Genomic DNA, 20327 nt, shown 5'->3' on the forward strand with positions numbered 1-20327 from the left:
TGTAAAGCATGAGGACTCTTTTGGTGTAATAAACTTTACATAAACAATTATCCCTGGTATAGCACTGCCATTTTTAGTTTCTTTTATAGTTCATATGTCAAGAAGTGTTTTCATAGAATTAATATACGAGTAACATGTTTTGCATTCTATAAATCTTTCACTTGTTTTTTGTTGTTCAATTTATTTTTCGAGAATTCTCCTCTTCTACTAGTCTTTTCATGCATTTGTCTACCCTAGTTTTTCTACATTGGTTCTACCAGGTCTGTTCATATATTTGTTCGTCCTAGAGCTTATTTGAATTGTTATTTTTATAAAAAATATATTTATATATACGATAACGATTTGATGTGCATGAAATAAAAAGGTAATGAAAACATGTTTTGATTGAAAGCGTAAAAATTTGTTAGAGAAAAAGAAAAAGATATAACTTCTGCTATAATTCTTTCGAAAATTTCTGTCTTTCACCAGATTCTGATTTAAGCCATAAATGTGATGATAGCCTGACACCCCTTTGAAGAAACCCCAAAAAAAAAAAAAAATTGTTGACACTATGTGCTCATTAACTGCCTCATTTTGTGAATATTTGTACGATACTTAACTGATCATTCCTTTTGTCAATTTTATTGATAGATGGTGGGCTTTGGCTGAAAAAGGCTTCAGTGAGCACTGACAAATGGAAATAGAAATTGCGGGAATGAATCGGGCCTGAACTTCTGGACCACCCAAAAGTTGAAATGTTTTGTACCAAGGTCTTAGAAGTTGACGCTCGATATCTCTTGCCCGGATGAGTAGGCCACAACAAATTAATCGAGTCGACAAATATCTGGTTTATTACATCCAGTTGATGAACTCATTGGCTCAAGGATACGGTTCTATATACATATACATACATGCATTCTAAACATTCTAGAGTTACCGATAAAACACACTAAATTGGCTTAACATTCTAGAATTAAACAACATATGTCTTTTATTCTCTTTCGAAGAAAAACAGGACATAATATTGACTGAGAAGGAACGTACTCGGAAAGACATGCACTGATAGCTATCTCTCTCATGCAGCAAATAAAGAACTCGACTAAAGAGACTTCTCTACAGAAGCTTTTTATATGTTCTGGGTATTATCTTCCAAAAGATTAACTCATTTGACAAGAAAGAATGTTTTGTGGACAAACTAACAAAATTCAACGAATATTTTGAGTGGTTAGACAAAGAAAGCGCACTTGAAAAAGCAAGCAAGCATACACTTCACTCCTAATTCTAATCCAAATTCCCAAGTAGTGGCTCCTTCCGGGTTTTGTGGTGGGGGGGCCGGCGGGTGCTACTATCCTGTTTTGTCATATCATGTGTTTAATATAACCTTCAGCCCAAATTTGACAGGAGAAGAAGAGGAGCATTTGCCTGCGAAGAAAACTCTTGCCGCTGAACTGTAGAAAGTGATAGTGGAACACTTATGGCATGGAGTGTTATGCAGTCAGATTTGGTTGGCTGCAAAGAAGCACTGTGGAGAAGATCATGGCTGTTTGTACGTGAAGGCAGATGGAAATGGCTAAAGCAAAGCAATCTAGTCTACTATTGTTAACAAAGTACCAGAAACTGACCACAGAAAAGGAGTAGGACACTCCAAATCAGTAAAACTTCCCAAGAAAACAAACATTGTTCTAATGCTGCGAAACTTCCCAGATATGATCTCAAAATATTTGAATCATGACTGAGGTCTTCTGCGGGAGCATTCTAATAAAAGAATTCTAAGTTAATGGCTATACACGAACTTTTAGCTACTCTCTCTAACGTATACTGTAGTGGATAGCTGAATAATGCAAATTCGTCTGATCTTAGCCGATAAGAGACGCCATAAAGAACAAGCAAAAAGACTGAAACATTTTGGACTGTTCATATTATATATCGGCTAAACTGCTGAGGACTCGATCTTGGTGCCTTGCTTGTCTGCTTAATTTAGCGCTAACTTAAGAACATTATCTGTCGCATGTAGGTCTGGGGTTAATAATTTTTCAGATAAAGCTAATCAGTAGGTTCAGGCAGGTAACATGTAACCCAACAACATGATCGATCCACTGAGGTTTTAGAAATAGTAGTGGACTGCTTATAAGTATCATATTGTTACGCAATTGAGAACTCTCGAGTCCCAAGTTGAAAATTTAAAATTTCATATTCTCTTCTACTTGTGTCTTATGGTGAAGCACATGATAGCCAGCAAAAACAAGGAATCAGATATGGCAAACTTTATTGAATTGTGTCGCGGACCATCATGGCTGCGGCAACAAATATAATAATGGCTCTCAAATCCATGTCGAACTTGCAAGCGAGCAACTTCACAGTTCACAATTTGTGCTCCATACCTTACCCGTCCCGTCATATATTTATCTGGTTACTCTGGCATGCAGCGGACACATAGGAATAGTACGTTTCTTTGCAGTCTCCACACGCCAACAATTAGGAGCCACGCAGTTCCTTCTGATAAGGTAAGTCAATCAAGAATTGCAAATGACTTACGGCCACATGCCCCATTATAATATTGGCACAATCAAGGCTAAGTAAATGCGATAACTTTTCCTTGCTAGAGAGCCCTACGTTGCATAAGTAATGCTAAACTACCGGTTGATGGGATGGTGCTATGTGTTGTTTCACCACCAGCACCACGAATATTACCATTTTCATCACTAGAAAGGGCAATCACTTTTTACTGTCTTTTCTTCTTCTTACTCAAAGGAATGGTTTGAAATTGTATATATATGAGCAGCAAATTCGTCAGATATATTTCTAGACTGATTCAACAACATGCAAGGATCCAGTCATTAACTCGTAATTACTTCTCATGCTTCATAGAACTCTGACAAAATACTAGTTTTGATACGTGACCTGAATAGTTTGTCTTTTACTTACTCTTTCTGCTAATCATTTCAAGCAATCATTTGCTAGTAGTTCCAGAATTTCTTTTGCATGCATGATATTTCTAATTAAGAATAACGAAATAAAATAAAAGGACCGAAGTGTATCTTATCTCAGAATGCACTTCGCCATTTAATCCAACCACGGGATTTTAGGTCCAAAAAAGCCAACATGGGATTCAGTGATTTATTACGAGAATTGTTTCCGTGAGCTCTATAAATCTGTTTACATGTAAAAAACAAAAGAACGAAAATATGGAGACACATATGAAGACATTCTTAGTCTGCGGGTTGACACTTCACAGCCTCTAAAGAGTGAGATGGAAAGATGTGTTCACAAACACAGATTTGCAAAGGCATTTATGATTTTTTGGTCCCATTTTTTCTGAAATCCCATAGAGCCAAGCGCACTACTAGAATCCACCAGTAATAGAGAACTAAGATGCATAAGGATAGGGAATTAGGGATAGGTCCAATTCTCTTCGGAGAATCTGCTGACGTGACTGCTTTTACCACACAAGGACACAAGTAAGACTTAAAAGACTCCGGTCCCCTACAAGCATATTTGTGTCTCATCTTCAGATTCCCCTTCATCATCTCTCACCTACTTATAAGGTCCACGTGCTTTCTTCATTCTTAGTAGCTCTGCATGAATATATATGACATCCCAATACTGTTCCAAATTTGAAGGGCTGTTCCTTTACTGCATATATTATGGTATGTTTTGTCCTTTAATATATTATTATCATGCTTTTTATGCTAGCTTCTAAGGTTTTGCATTTGTTGTGCACAAAACAGAACAACATTGTGCTTTGGCATGGTTTTTGGTGGCAACCCTGTGCTGCAGTTTTCACTTTCTGGTTAAGCTGCGAAGTTGATTGAACTGAGATTTTTCTTGGACTTTGAAGTTTGGCCTGATGGAATATACTCTAAAATTGATCAATGTGGTATTCTCCTTCGTGCTTCTCATGTGGCTTTTCAAAGAGACGTGGAAGAGGTGGAGAGAAAGTGAACGAATGAAGAGAGGAAATCTTCAAGAATCAACAATTTTCAACAAGATTACTGTTTTGTTGAACTTCGTAATTGCCATTTCGTATCTTGGATATAGTTTCTATGAATTCTGGAGGCTCAAAACCTTTACTGTTGATTCTGTCTTCACATTCCTGACATGCATGTTAGCTTGTGCTATTGCATTATTTCTTTTGGTAGAACTCGCGAAGAACAGAAAAGATGGCCATTGGTGCTTATCATGTGGTGGTTCATTTCATGCATCTTTGATATACTATTTGTTTCTGTCCACGTCCTTGACAAGTTTGAATACATAGTGTTGCCCAAAATTCTACCAAAAATCAACGTAGTTGATATTGCTTCTTTACCGATTTCAATTCTGCTCTCCTTCAATGCTTTGCTTAACCGTTCTGCCAAGGAACGTAATGATACCGAACAACAATTTCTTGAGAAAAAGGTTGAATACCAGCCTGAACACCTGGATGCATTTTCCATTGCTGGGATTTGGAGCAAACTCACATTTATTTGGCTCAATCCTCTCTTTAAGATAGGTTACCTTGAAAAACTTAAACTGGAACATGTACCTTCTATTCCAAAATTCGAAACTGCAGCTCAAGCTTTTTCTTCTTTGGAAGAGTCTCTTTGCAACCCAAAGAAACAGAAATCTTCATTGTTGAATGCCATAATTCATACCATCTGGAAATCTCTTGCTCTTAATGCAGCTTTTGCAGGTAACGCTTCATTCTGTAAAATTTGCAAATGAGATGTTTCTATACTTCTGGCCCGTTACCCGCTTCGAAAATTTATCCTGCTGCATACATGTTAAGAACAAGGATAAAGATTACAGGCTGGTAAATTTATATTTTCTTCCAACAATTTTCATGTTTAAGAAAATGAGGAAGCAAGTAGATAATTTGAAAGAAACAAAAAAACTTAAAGAAACTTCTTAACAGATTAATGATTGAACTTTACTACTAATTGACATGCTACTGCATGATGTTTCTAGGAGCCAATACACTTGCTTCATATGTTGGTCCCCTGCTGATCACGAGTTTCGTGAACTTCTTATCAACAAAAGGTGACGATTCAAACCAGCACCAAGGACTGGTTCTCGCATTCATTTTCTTGCTTGCAAAGACAGTGGAATCAGTGTCCCAAAGACATTGGTATTTTGGTGCTCATCGTATTAGGATTCGACTTAGGGCAGCTCTCATTGTGCTGATTTACCAAAAATCTTTGTCAATCAAATTTGGTGGAATGAGCACTGGTAAAATCATCAATCTCATCAACGTGGATGTTGAAAAAATTGAGATTTCTGTTGGTACATTCATGGAATTTGGTTGCTTCCAGTTCAGGTTCTCTTTGCCTTGATTATCTTGTACAGGAATCTTGGTGCTGCTCCTTCTTTTGCTGCTTTTTGCACCACAATTTTGGTGATGTTGAGCAACAGTCCATTGGCCAATATGCAAGGGCGACTTCACTCCAAGATAATGGAAGCTAAAGACTCGAGAATCAAAGCTACTTCAGAGACCTTGAAGGGCATGAGAGTTTTGAAACTTCATTCATGGGAGTCTACAATTTTTTGGAGGCTGATCCAACTAAGAGAAACTGAGAGAAGTTGGCTGAAGAAATACCTTTATACATGCTCAGCTATTGCTTTTCTCTTCTGGGCTTCACCAACTTTAGTTTCAGTTGTGACCTTTGGCGTGTGCATCATGTTGAAGACACCACTATCATCAGGGACAGTTCTCTCAGCTCTAGCAACTTTTCGGATCCTCCAAGAACCCATCTACAATCTACCAGAGCTAATCTCTATGGTTGCACAAACAAAAGTTTCAGTTGATCGGATAGAGAACTTCATTATTGAGGATGATCAGAACAAGCCAATATGCTATGATGCTCTTAATCCATCTGATGTAGTGGTCGAGATTGAAGCTGGAGAATATTCATGGGGAGCTAATAACTCAAAGAAGCCCACAATCAAGATCACTGGCAGAATAAGAATCATAAAGGGTTACAATGTAGTTATTTATGGTTCTGTTGGATCAGGCAAGTCAAGTTTACTTTATAGTATACTTGGAGAAATTCCTAGGAGCTCTGGTGCAAGTATCAGGACCTTTGGAACAAAGGCCTTTGTTTCACGAAGTGCTTGGATCCAGACGGGGACTATCAAAGACAATGTATTGTTTGGCAAGGAAATGAAGATAACTTTCTATGAGGAAGTCGTCAGAGCATGTGCTTTGGACGGGATATTGAGATATGGCCCAAGGGAGATCTAAGTATAGTGGGTGAAAGAGGAATGAACCTCAGTGGAGGACAAAAGCAGAGGATTCAACTGGCAAGTGCAATTTACAGTGACTCAGATATACTTTTACTTGATGATCCATTCAGTGCTGTTGATGCACACACTGGAAGTCATATATTCAAGGCAAGAAACACCTAAACAATCAGCCTAAGATCCTCAGTTCAGCTCCATATTTGTGTTTTCTGCTAGCGAAGCTAATTAGACTTGCTTTTAACTGTCCATTTGTTTTGCAGGAATGTTTGATGAAACTCTTAGGCACTAAGACTGTGATTTATGTAACTCATCAGTTGGAATTTTTTAGATGCTGCTGATCTCGTTTTGGTAAGTTGAACGCACAACAATTCTTGAGTGTTATTCAGATTTTTCCTTGATTACTTCTTATTTTATGTGCAATTATGCATCATTTGGATATAGGTGGTGAAAGATGGCAGAATTGTTCAATCAGGAAAGTATAAAGGTTTAATTGCTGATCCCAATGACGAACTTATTCAACAAATAGCAGCTCATACGAAAACTTTGAATCAAGTAACAACTCCCCAACAGAGTTATCACATAGTCAAAGGCTACCATCAGGACAATCAACCTCAAGTCATTGAAGAAAAATATGAAGACTTCACCATGAGTTCCAGGCATTCGGAGATGAGTCAGCATGAAAAAACAGAAACTGGCCGGGTCAAATGGCATGTTTATTCAACATTTATCACCTCAGCATACAAAGGAGCACTTGTTCCTCTTATGCTTTTTTGTCAGATTTTCTTCCAGGGACTACAGATAGCCAGTAATTACTGGATTGCTTGGGGAACAAATGAAGTAGGCAGGGTCACAAGCAAGCCATTGATTGGCATTTTTGTTCTGTTGTCTACTGGAAGCTCACTTTTTATATTGGCAAGGGCATTTTTGCTGTCAACTGTGGCAATTGAGACTGCTCAGCACCTCGTCCTTGGAATGACAAGGTCAATTTTTCGTGCACCCTTGTCATTTTTTAACAACGCACCCTCGAGCAGAATCCTCAGTCGGGTTAGTAACTTTGGAAAAAATTCACTTTTCGTCCCCAAACTTTAAGTCAGAGACACATTTCGTCCCTCAACTTTCAGGTGTTACACATTTGGTCTCTGAATTAATTTTTTTTGGACACATTTGGTCAAAAAACGTTAATTTGTCGAAATTGGACGGAGAGGGTCACGTACGTTGCGCGTGGCCGTTAAGTGATACACAAAACTCAGTCAAACAGTCAAAATCAAACAAAATTTCCCCAATTTCATCTTCCCGTTCTCTCCTCCATTCTGATATTTTGCCCGGCGACAAAAAGTTGTAATTGAAAATCCTAACTTAAAAAATTGCATTCTACGATGAAATTGAGCCAAGTGGGGAAAAGTGTTTGATTAGATTGGTTTGTACAAGTAAGAACTTAGTTGAATCAAGTGTAGTTGCCCTAAAAAATGAGGTCCAGAAGCTCGGAAGCCTCCTCGAATTCGTCCAGCAGCTGCCGTGTCGTGTGTGGGTGTGGATTAAAAGCAAAATTGACCACTTGTTGGGGGGGATGACAACCCTGGAAGAAGATTTTATGATTGTCCACGATGGCCGGTAAGCTTTTGTTATTTTGTTGGATATTTTGTGGAGGACAATTGTGAAAATTCGTTCGATTTCTGATGATGTACAAATGTAATTGTATTACAGAAATCGGATAGATATAAATATTTTGAATGGTTCGACGAACCAATCTGTGTAAAAAGAAGGAGCATCATACCTGATTTGCTGAGAAAGATGAATCGAATGGAGGAAACAATTGAAAAAAAGCGTAGAAGGGAAAAAATTCTGATTTGCATTATCTTCTTGCTAGCTATGCTTATTATTGTATTAGTTGTTGGGGGAAAGAGTCGACATACAAAGGAGGGAAAGTTTATGCACAAGTTGGAGTGAAATAATAGTTGGGCAGATGGCAGATTGTAGAAGTAATATATGTAATGCAGTATTGGCCCTGTTTTTGTTTGTTTAATTGGGCGAATTGTTGTAATAGGATTTAGGGCGAATTGTTGTAATAGTAATGCTGGTTGGAGTGAAATAATAGCTGGGCAGATGGCAGATTGTAGAAGTAGTATATGTAATGCAGTATTGGCCCTGCTTTTGTTTGTTTAACTGGGCGAATTGTTGGTAATGAATGAAAATGTCTTACTTTTGACTTTAGCAATTTACTTGTGTTGCCTTTCCAGAAGAATACCAAGTCAGTAATAATGAATGAGAGATCCAGTTGTAAACCATTCAATGTGGATAAATTATCATCATTTCCATTTCAACAACTAAAATTAACATCAAGTTTGCCACTTGTTTGGGGACCATAGACATAAACCAAAAGCTAATCTAAGGCAACAAAAGACTAACAAGTTATTGTCTATCACCAACAAAAGACTAATCTAAGGCATCTGCCAAAAGCTGATCTACGACAACAAAAGACTAACATGTCATTATGTCATTGTCATGGACACAAAAAAATAGCAACAAAAGACTAATCTAAGGTATCTGCCAATGCAATGTATGACTATTTCATTATTTTCCCCTTCAGTCCAGAATAACCAGCAACACTGCCAGCTGCAATATCCAAATGTCCAGACTTTATCTTGAGAAGGACATCATCTTTTTTTTTCTTAGGTGTAAAGGCTGGCTATACTTCACTTGAGACCTTCATAGGCCAAAAACCTCATATAAATTTGGTGAAGATAGAGCAGCTACTGTGCCAATACCATTAACAACCTCATTTGGTGTAGTTGCATCCTCCTTCCCCTGATCCTTCATTTTCTGCAAAAGCAACAAAAACATTATGTGGGAAGGTGACCAAATGCGAAAATAATCAAAATAGCAAAATCGTTTACTTTTTTTTTTTTCCTGTTGCAGCCTCTTTTCTTTTCTTCTTTCTTTTCTGCAAAATCAATGAAACAAACTAGTAATAAGTTGAAGAATGATTGTAGTAACAGTAATATCAGAAAAATGTAAAACTAATATCTACATTAGCTACCGTGTCAACTAAGTTGTTCTCACAAATTTGGGGAGTACATGTAAGTGGTACTTCAACTTCATTACATTCTCTGGAGTCATCTTCAACATTTGCAGAAATATTCCCTGGAATTTAGGAGGCTGCTGGACCTGCTTCAGTAAAAGCAGCATTCTGCTCATCCTTCCTAAGCTGGCAAGACCTGATATTGTGGTCTTTTTGCATGCAATATCGGCACTTGATGATTTGTCCAACTCTACTCATTTTCTTCTTGGTATACTGCTTTTCCTTTGCTTGCTCCTCTTCATCTGCATTTCTTCTTCTTTGTTTCTTTGGCCTTCCAACTGGTTTCTTGTACAGGGGGGGTTTTGGACCACTTACACCAATATTTTTCCAATTTCTTTCTCCACTCATTGGAGACACACAGCCATCATAACACTTCAAGTATTTTTCCACTGTGTACCAGCTGGAAACAAACTGCATTGGATCCTTTTTTGCACTCCAAAGTGCAGATATAGCATGGGGACAGAGAATTCCTGTCAATTCCCATCTCCTGCATGAACAAGATTGCTCCTTGATGTTGACAGCAGAATGATCACCATATGGGCAGGAAACCTCATACAGATCATCACTTGACTTGAAAGGAAAGCATTGGGTAGCCTTCTCCATTCTTTTTTGTATTCTATCAACGATCCTAGAACAGTACGCATTGTCTTTCTATCTTGATCTAGCCAAGTCTCTATTTTGCTGGATCCTTTGCATCAGATATAGCCTCAACAATTTCATCATTTCAATGATTGGTTTCTCCCTAGCATTGACTATTTTGCTGTTAAAGCACTCACACAGATTATTCAATAAAATATCACAATTTGGATAAGTGCTAAAAAAGTCTCTACTCCATTGAGCTGGGGGTTTATCATCAAACCACCTAGCTGCATCAATGTCAATTGCTACCATTTCCTCCATTTTGTTGAAAAATTCAGCTGGTGTAGTTGCCTTTGCAGCAGTCCATAACGCTTTTCTGAGAGCTTCTCCTTTGAATCCAACACTTGAAAAGTTTGCATGCATGTGTTTCACACAAAATCTGTGAGCTGCATTTGGAAAAACAAAGTCACAGGCCTGAATTAGGCCTTTTTGCTTGTCACTCATGATTGTCAGCTCATAATCCCTCTCTATCTTTAAATCTTCCTTCAGCAATTTAAAGAACCATGCCCAAGATTCTTTGTTTTCTCCCTCTGCTATGGCATATGCAACTGGATAGATGCTGTTGTTAACATCGAATCTAACAGCTATCAATAGAACTCCCCCAACTGACCCTTTCAAAAATGTACCATCAACTCCAATCAAAGGCCTACAACCATCTAAAAATCCTTGTTTCACTCCATTGAAACACACATACAGCCTTTGGAACCTCTGTTGTTGTGTTGCTGTGCTTGTAGATTCATCCACAGTCTTCAAAATAATGGAGCTACCAGGATTAGATTTCTGAATTTCATTCATGTATATTCCCAACTTGCCATATTGATCACTTTCACTGCCATGAATAATCTTGAAAGCCCTATTTCTAGTTCTATATGTTTGTTTTTTAAAGAAATAGCACTTATTTTCCCTCATTACTGTCTTCCTAAAGTGCTCCATATTCACATTTGGATTAGTCCTAAACTCCTCAGCATATTTTCTACCAATCCATCCAGAATTTACTAGTGGATTGTCATAGGTAAAATCACATGTATGAGTGTCCTCAATTGTCTTGATTTGCACACTACCCTCATCTGCCAATTTTCTTGCATAAATCTCCCAATGGCAGCCTTCACTTCTACACTTAGCCCTCACTCTTAATCTATCCTGCTTCACAAATTTACATAGCCTACCTTGTCTAATACTATAATTAGTCACAGCCAACTTGCATTCTTTTATACTACTGGATAACATTTGTAATTTCAACTGTGGATTATCCATGTCTTTTGGGTTGAACACAACATTTTCACTTCTATTTATTTCTTCATCTGATTCATGGACAGTCTCAAAATCAAATTCAGAATCAGGGGCAACATCTATATCTTCAGGCATCACCAAACTGTCATCTTTTTCAATTTCGATTGTCTTATTTTGCACATCAGTCTTATGGTGATCTACACCTAACCATTCTGCAGTGTCATCTAAATTTTCATGGAACTCATTATCATCATCATTAGTCATATCAGTCATACTATAATCCGAATCCACTGCAGAGAAGAAAGCTTCACTCTCTGAATCACATTCATTATTTTTTTTCCCATCAGCTCCATTGCTATTTCCTTCCCTTCTATGGTCATCATTAGCTGTATTATTCACTCCACAGCCATCAGTTCTTTCATCATCACTAATTTTATATGGATCATAGTCTAGTTGTTGAACTAAGATTTCATGGAATGAGACCTCAAGGGATAATTTTCCTAATTAAACCAACATTCGTCTTAATATATCCATTTAATTGTCTACTACTGTCTATCCTTATAAAGTTGCTGATTTTTCAATCCCAAACATAGTACACTTTATGTCCGTACACTCCACCAGCTTCAGTGAGTCTATCTATTTCAAAAATATTTAAACCTATGCTTTCTAAATAGTCAATGACACAAACATCTCCACCCTCATAATTTGGATGAGGGGTGTACGAGATCAGCCCGCCGTGGTGACACTTTAGTGTTATAAGTGTAGAACCTTTTTCTGATAAAAAAAAATTCACATACAAATCAATGAATCAGACAAAACAACTCATAGCAGCAAGAATGTAACCAACAATGCGAACAGCTTGGACCCATCTTAAATATCATAATCGAAAATAGGGACCACATGCAGATTATTCTAACATATATGCTCCGGCAAAGCCAAATAAAAATATTTAATCTTTTCACAAAAAAAAACTCAGATTCTCACTCATACACCCACAACACAAACATCAGGGACCAAATTGACATATTATAGCCACAAAAGTTGGTAAATTTACATAATTTATTATGGTGACCAATTAATGTGAAAATCCTAGAAATTTACCGTAAGTTGGCGGCGGCTGATCGTTCAATTCTTACTTCCGAATCGACATCACTCCTCCTATGCTGGCTTTAATCGCGATTCGATAACCTCCAATTTACTAATTTTTGGATTCGAATGTGTAGTTGAAAGATGGCAAAATGGAGGAGCGAGGAACGGGAAGATGAAATTGGGGAGAGGCTGTAAATTTTGTTTGATTTTGACTGTTTGACTGAGTACTGTGTATCACTTAACGGCCACGCGCAACGCACGTGACCCTCTCCATTCAATTTCGACAAATTAACGTTTTTTGACCAAATGTGTCCAAAAAAAATTAATTCAGAGACCAAATGTGTACCACTTGAAAGTTGAGGGACGAAATGTGTCTCTGAGTTAAAGTTTGGGGACGAAAAGTGGATTTTTCCCTAGTAACTTTTACCTTTTCAACTTACTTGTCTACTATTGTCTTACAGTTTCGGATAGCGATTATCTTGAATAAGTTTCGTTGGTGATTTCTTAGTCTTCTACATATCAAAGCGTAGTGGACACTGATATTCCCTACAGATTAGCTGGACTAGCATTTGCCCTTATCCAGCTATTGAGTATTATCATCCTTATGTCCCATGTCGCGTGGCAGGTTTTCTTCCTCTTCCTTGTTATCCTGGCCATTTTCATGTGGTATCAGGTAACTTGACTTCTTTATTAGAATCGTAAGTTGATCTCCGTAAACTTCAATTTAAACAAGTTGAAATCTCTTAAGAGACATATTAAGGGAAAGGGAGTTTAGTACGCCAAGACCACAACTTCGGTGCTATTACATGATTAAGCTAAATGGTCAATCACCAAAGACATTTACTTTTGTAGGCTTATTATATATCCACAGCCAGAGAACTAGCAAGGATGGTTGGTATTCAGAAAGCTCCAATCCTCCATCATTTTTCAGAATCGGTTGTTGGGGCTGCAACAATTTGTTGCTTCAATCAAGAGAATCGCTTCTCAAAAAAAAATTTGCATCTCGTTGATGATTATTCTCGTGTTGTAGTTTACAACTCATCCACAATGGAATGGCTTTGTCTTAGGATTAACTTCCTGTTCAACCTTGTTTTCTTTATTCTCCTTGTCATCTTGGTGACCATTCTACGGTCTGCAATAGACCCTAGTAAGTATTTCCTTCCATATTGTTTTTTCTATGACATGTTGGTACAACTTGCTTATATTGTCTCTATGAGCCATATGAAGTATCACCAGTTGCATTGGTCCTGATTCAATCAACCCTATTTATATCTGAAATAAGGAATAAAAGGAAGACCTTAGGAATGGTAAGCTAAGAGAAGAAACTGCATTTATATGAAGTTCGTTTGCTTCAAATTATTCACTTTTCCTGTTTGCCTCTATGACTCTGCTGCGACCACAAGTAAAGAAAGTTCAGTCTAAATTACCCCTTTTGGTTTCTCTTAACTTTTGGTTTCTTGCACCATTACCCCTTTTCACTCTAAATTATCTAATTTATTGAGCCGATCATAGGTTTGGCTGGACTAGCGGCCACCTATGGTTTGAATCTAAATGTACTCCAAGCTTGGGTTATATGGAACCTCTGTAATGTTGAGAACAAAATGATAGCTGTTGAGAGGATTCTTCAATTCACTCATATACCTAGTGAAGCTTCATTAGTTAGTGAGAGTTGCCCACCCTATTCCGAATGGCCACCCCATGGAAGAATTGAAATTGAAAATCTCCATGTGCAATACAGCCCTGCTCTTCCGAGAGTTCTTAAAGGAATCACCTGCACCTTTCCAGCTGGAAAGAAAATTGGCATTGTAGGAAGAACAGGAAGTGGAAAGTCTACTTTGATCCAAGCCCTATTCAGCGTGGTGGAACCTTCAGATGGGCAGATTCTGATAGATGGACTCGATATCTGCAAGATTGGTTTGATTGATTTGAGATCTAAGTTAAGTATAATCCCACAGGATCCAATTTTGTTCCAGGGCACTGTAAGGAACGATATTGATCCATTACAACTATGTTCTGATCAAGACATCTGGGAGGTAAGTTCTCAAGCAACATTTATTTTAACAATTTGGAAGCATATGGATTCTAATTCTCACTATCACAAGTTAGTTCATCAGGTTTTGCACAAATGCCATCTAGCTGAGATAGTAAAACAGGATCAAAGGCTTCTTGACGCACCAGGTATGCTCCCAAATCAATTGTATAACTCCTTCCATCACCCTCACAATAAACAAAAATGAGCGAGTTCATAGGGACACAAGCACACGACAAAGAATGAAGGAAGATGGTCTTGAAATAATTTAAATATATACCACTCTATTTTGCTGAATTTGTTAAACTTGGCAATTGAAACAGTGGCAGAAGATGGAGAAAATTGGAGTGTTGGGCAAAGACAGCTGGTGTGCCTGGCCAGGGCATTGTTACAGAAAAGGAGAATTTTGGTACTGGACGAGGCCATAGCTTTAGTGGATACCGCAACAGACGATTTAATCCAAAAGACAATAAGAGCAGAAACAAACAGGTGCACAGTACTAACCGTGGCACATCGAATACCTATAGTCATTGACAATGACCTCGTTCTGGTTCTTGGGGAAGGTTAGCACAAATGAAACAATTGCACGAAAGCACAACTCTTAATATGAAATGCTAATTAAGTGGACAAGAACCTTCAAAAACATGCAAGGCTGAGGTTATAATATGGTGAATTTTTTGAGATTATGTACGAAAGATAGCCTGTGGATATATCCAAGCTGTCTAATATTTTTATGCATAGTAGGTGTGTTTTTGCAGTTCGCATCACCGGGTTCACAGTTCATAAAAGTTTGAGGCAGCAGGCACAAATTCTTCGATTACGTGAATGCAAATTGAACAAATTATGCTTCATGTCACTCTAATTACACAATGCATCAGTAGTAGTGTAGGTTTGAGTTTCTATAACCGCTCTGTTGGTTAATGCAGGTAAAATTATTGAGTATGACACTCCAGCTCAGTTGCTTGAGAATAATTCTTCAGCATTCTCAAATTTGGTCACGGAATTTTTGAAAAGATCATGCCAACAGTAAAAATTATCCAGCTTTGGTTGAAAATAGTGATAAACTAAGCAATCCCATCATGTTGCACCAGCAGCTCTTCAAGACAAAGCTACGCATGAATTCAGAGCAATCATTATCATTTATCATTATCATTACTAGTTAGTATATAAAAAGTTTGAATCTTTGCATTAGGGAGTGCAAGCACTTTTTTATCTTAGTTTCCATTATCCCTAAATTACCCTTACATCTTTTAATTAGAATTATTGTATTTTAATGTGTCACTAATCAAAAGGAATAAAATACTTCCATATGAAGAAATTGAAATAACCCGGTAAAAAGAAATCTAAAATAGCACCATACAAACCATTATTATCATTAATAGCAATCAAGAAAAAACTGAAAAACTTAGTTGTTATTATCCCTAAATTACCCTTACATCTTTTAATTAGAATTATTACATTTTAATGTGGCACTAATTAAAAGAAATAAAAGTATGAAACACTCCCATATGAAGAAACTGAAAAAAGAAATCTAAAATAGCACCTTGCAAAACCATTATTATCATTAATATCAATCAATCAAAATAAGAAAAACTGAAAAAAAATTGAAAACTATTCATAAAATAACATAAAGTAAATAGCAAATGAATTGAAAAGTTAGAATACAATTCAAATAATACCAAATACAAATAATTGATATTCAGGGGAAGACAAACGTTGTTATTGATAATAATATAGTAATGCTTCATTTGTATTGGTTTGAACAAATCAAATCCATCCATCAAGCCAGAAGCCATCTCAAATGATAAATAAGGATTATAATAAGCGTAATCTTAAAATGAAGAATGATAAATGAAAATGCTATCCAAATTATTTTGGGTGATGTCCAAAATACCCTTATTTTTATAATGATTACATATATTTATTGTATTGCAATATTAGTGAATAATGGTAGCGGTTGTAAAATGAAAAGCTTTAAAATTAAGTAAATTTCATTATGGTGACAATTGTAATAAGACAGATTTAGTGCATTCTAATAATTGACAATAATGATAGTGATTATGGATTCAAAGTTGGCAATTAAAAAATAAAACACTGCAATATACTAAAAATTGATATTGAAATTGTTAATTAGCCACAATTCTCATTCCAATTCAATGATCATCAAAAAAACTAATACTGAAATAAAAAATATTGTGCTCATATGAAAAAAGTAAACTTGTTACTTTTACTTCGCATTGGATTGTGCTAAAAATATGAATAAAAGAAAAGGTAAATAAAAAAACCCCAACTATCTCTATTTATGAAATTTCAATTGTTAGAATGTAAGCCAAAAAAATTTTACGTGGTGGATCATTTATATTCCATTATTAATAAAAATATAATTAAGATAATACAAAGAATTCAAATTACATGTATGTTTATTTGTCTAGCTTAATTATATTCTTTGTTTATAAAAAAATATAATGATTGTGGTTTATATGCAATAGTATCATGAATATACAATAATTTAGTAAAACATGACATTATCAATATTTGAGATATTAGGGTTCAAGCTATAAATTAAAAAGTGTTTGGTTCATAATTCCAAATTCAATCCAAATTAAACTTCAACAGAATTCAAAGTGACTTCTGATGATGCTCTCTGATCTGCTCATTAGATGCTGCTTCAACAAATCTCTCTAACTTGCTTTTCGGTTCAATCATTCCTTACTTCATTATTTTATTTTTCCATATTTTAAAGGCAAAAAAAAATAATTAGCTAGTAAAGAAAGTCATAGGCTAGAACAAATAAACATTTGAAGCCATGATAGATGGTGTCAAGAGATCTAGTACAAGTTGAAAAACTGTCAGATTGCTCCTGAGATAGTACAGTATAAAATTTAAGCTGGAAGTTCAATCTGATAATCTAGATTGACCTCAAATTGTAATAAAATAGAGCCTCTCTGATCATTGATTTAAGGAGATTAATACTTAATTTTTGTCTAGAAGCCAATACTTAATTTTTGTCTAGAAGCCATAAGCTAACAATCAATAACATATCAGTATTTATTTTTCCCAATTCTATGTCGTGGCATGTACAATTTTATCAAGTTCAGACTCCCAGATGCTTTGGAATAGAATTCTGTTTACTAGAATTTGAACAATTTTTATCAAATGCTTTGGAACTTAAAGTTGTTCCAGGAACCAAAAAAAAAAAAAAAAAGAAAGATAAGCGGCTGAAATTTTCTACACATTATTTTAACGTTTGGCAATAACCAAAATCAAACTCAAAAGAAACAAAATTCTTTAAACATCTGCTTCAGTTCGGGTCTGAGAAGAACTTGTTAACACTTGGCATCACCTCAGGGCGCCTGCCTCGAAGGAACTGTCTAAGACGATGTTGTGCATAATACTCACCCTCTTCGAAGTTGTTAAGCACCCCTGCAGCTCTATTCTCTTTAGTAACCCTGAGATTGGAAATATAGGTCAGACAATGTTCAATTAGCTTGCATCAGTCTCAATGTATTTGTTTATGGAAATTTCTTCTGAGTCTTTTGCTTTCTCAATCTCAATGTACAACATTCTTTAAATCCATCAGAATTAGAGACATCATTTAATTGACAACATGAAGCCTTTATCCTTAAAATGCTCCAATCTAAAATGTTCACATTTTCTTTGCCAAACAACTGGTATTAGTTCGAACTGGACCAGATTTGGTGGGAAAAAAAATCAAGAAAAGGTACCTGACTTCAGGATTAGTACAGATGTTCCTCACAAGTTGCATGGTGCATAGGCCTACAACTGCGGCAACTGGTGCCAGGAGTGGATATACCTATTCAAATATTACATTAAAAAAAGAGAAGAAATTAATTCCAGGCCTTTTAAAGCCATTCCTAATCCCTAGCAATGGTGACAATTTTGAAACTAATTTTCTAATATTTAAAGTAAGGAACCATGCGCAAGAAATCAAGATTTGGTTAAACCAAGCAAACATAACGTAACAATGATGGTTCAACAATAGAAACAAATAATTGAAGAATGAGAGTTACCTCAGGCTTAATCCATCTGGAATAACCACCCATGTTTGGAGCTGCTGCAAAGGATGCGACAACAAGCACAACAAAATTTCCTTCCTTGCCCTCAAGCTACCCCAAAGGAGAACAAAAAACAAAAAAAAAAAGTGAAGAAAGTGGTCTCTTCCCTAACCTTAGACAAAGTGCTAGGAGAAGCAACCACCAAAATGCTGCAACCGATGATATAGATCATTATATAAGGTACATTACTGAAGCCCCAGGAATATAGGAAGCGTTTGTGTACCAAAGGTCTTGCAAATTTTTGGCCAGGCATTGTAGCTTTGCTGTCAAAAATAGGGACATGGGATTTTTGGATATGATGTCCGGCTCCAAAAAATTATCCCTCATTATTATTAGGGATAATTTTAAAAACCTCTGTTGAGGTTTTCGACAATTTCACTCGACGCCCTTGAGATTTACATAATTACAAAGACCTCCCTTGTTGTGATAAAAAGACAATAATACCTTTTATTAATTGTCAACTCATTGAAAAACTCTATCAAATATTAAAACTTTCTCATCTATTATTAACTAATAATTCAAACCACAGTCTTTTCCATTTAACTATCTATTATCTTCCTTATATATATATTTTTCTTTCAAACTCATTAATTTATTATTATTAACCAAATATGTACTGTGGCTACTAATAAAATCGACATACACATTAAACCACCAATACTTATATATCTTGGTATCTATTCTCAATTCTCGATTTTCCATTATTAGTAAATAGTTTCCTTGCGCCTATTTTTGTTTCCAATTTTTGATAGGTATTAGCAAATTGAAATTGTCAAATAACAAATTGAGTGCTAATTTCATTATCAAATTAGATAGAGATGAAGATAATGATAGTGATAAAAAAATAAAAATTAAGGATAAGAAGTGGAATATGAACTAAATATAAGTTATACTGTTATGGCTATCATGAAAAAAAATGTTCTTGGTATATATTTATAACTGCATTGTGTTTCTATTTTTTATTTACAATTATTGATATTATTCCGATCGAGAGAATTTGATTGATTTTGAACCCTGTGCCAATGGAATATATTGGATATTGATATTAGTAGCAATGGTTTAGATTATTTTGTATTAAAAATGTGACATCCATGAAATTAAATTTAGGGATATTGATGAATATTGTAGTATATTAAGTAAAATATGATATTGTTATGAAATTGTAGGTAAGTTTTTGGATACATTATATAGCGTTTATAGCATTTTTGAGTAACTTTTTGACAGCCATGGAATTGAAATTTTGGGATATTGATGAACATTGTAGTATATTAAGTAAAATATGATATTGTTATGAAATTGTAGGTAAGTTTTTGGGTATATGATGTAGCGTTTATAGTTGATACAATGGTCTGCATCAGAAATTTTTAAGTAAAAGAGGAACATTAGAACAAAAATAAGTGTTTATTTAGTGATGATTTCAATGTTGATAAGTAGGTAATAGTGGTAGGAAATAAATATAAGTGAAATAGAGATTGTAAACCATTTTTTTCTTTATATTTTTATCGTGAATTATAACTCAAGGGCATTATAGAAATTTTGGAAAAATATAACTTTTTTGGTCTAGAATATTACTTAAATAGTGAAAATATGGGAGGTAGATGTAATTTTTAGAAATTAAGGGGAGTTTTCTGTAATTGTTAAAAACCTCAAGGGAGGTATGTGAAATTAACCCTTATTATTATCATGGGGAGCTCTACATGCAATTCCATGAACACTTTTTCCTTCCAAAATCTCAACTCGGTTGATCTTTTAAGTTTTAACATAAAAAATGGTGAGCACGTCAACCAATGCAACTCATTAAGCTGTTGTCCGGCGTAACAACAAGGTGTCGTGGTGTAGTTGGTTATCACGTCAGTCTAACACACTGAAGGTCTCCGGTTCGAGTCCGGGCGACGCCATTTTTGTCCTGTTCCTCTTTTTATTGGACTTCTCTTTCTTTTCTGGGTAATTTTTTTTTGTCGATTTATTGCAGTCTCAAAGGGCGCATGGA

General features: G+C 35.8%; 1 protein-coding gene, 1 non-coding gene and 1 pseudogene across 2 annotated transcripts; 2 read left to right on the forward strand and 1 right to left on the reverse strand.

The window, feature by feature from the left end:
- Window positions 1-3826: 3826 nt before the first annotated feature.
- LOC140021673 (putative ABC transporter C family member 15) lies at window positions 3827-15452 on the forward strand (annotated as a pseudogene).
- A 1916-nt stretch (window positions 15453-17368) lies between these two features.
- On the reverse strand, window positions 17369-18461 carry LOC140021610 (uncharacterized). Its single transcript, XM_072072870.1, has 3 exons — window positions 18293-18461; window positions 17987-18075; window positions 17369-17710 (listed from the first exon to the last, which is right to left on the reverse strand). Exons 1-3 carry the CDS (start codon window positions 18323-18325, stop codon window positions 17563-17565), a joined length of 270 nt encoding a protein of 89 aa, XP_071928971.1. The 5' UTR covers window positions 18326-18461; the 3' UTR covers window positions 17369-17562.
- Window positions 18462-20161: 1700 nt separating this feature from the next.
- TRNAV-AAC (transfer RNA valine (anticodon AAC)) lies at window positions 20162-20235 on the forward strand. Its single transcript has one exon. It is a non-coding gene; the product is annotated as a tRNA-Val (tRNA).
- The last annotated feature ends 92 nt before the right edge of the window (window positions 20236-20327 follow it).

Source organism: Coffea arabica, chromosome 11e (assembly GCF_036785885.1).
Source record: "Coffea arabica cultivar ET-39 chromosome 11e, Coffea Arabica ET-39 HiFi, whole genome shotgun sequence".
NCBI lineage: Eukaryota > Viridiplantae > Streptophyta > Magnoliopsida > Gentianales > Rubiaceae > Coffea > Coffea arabica.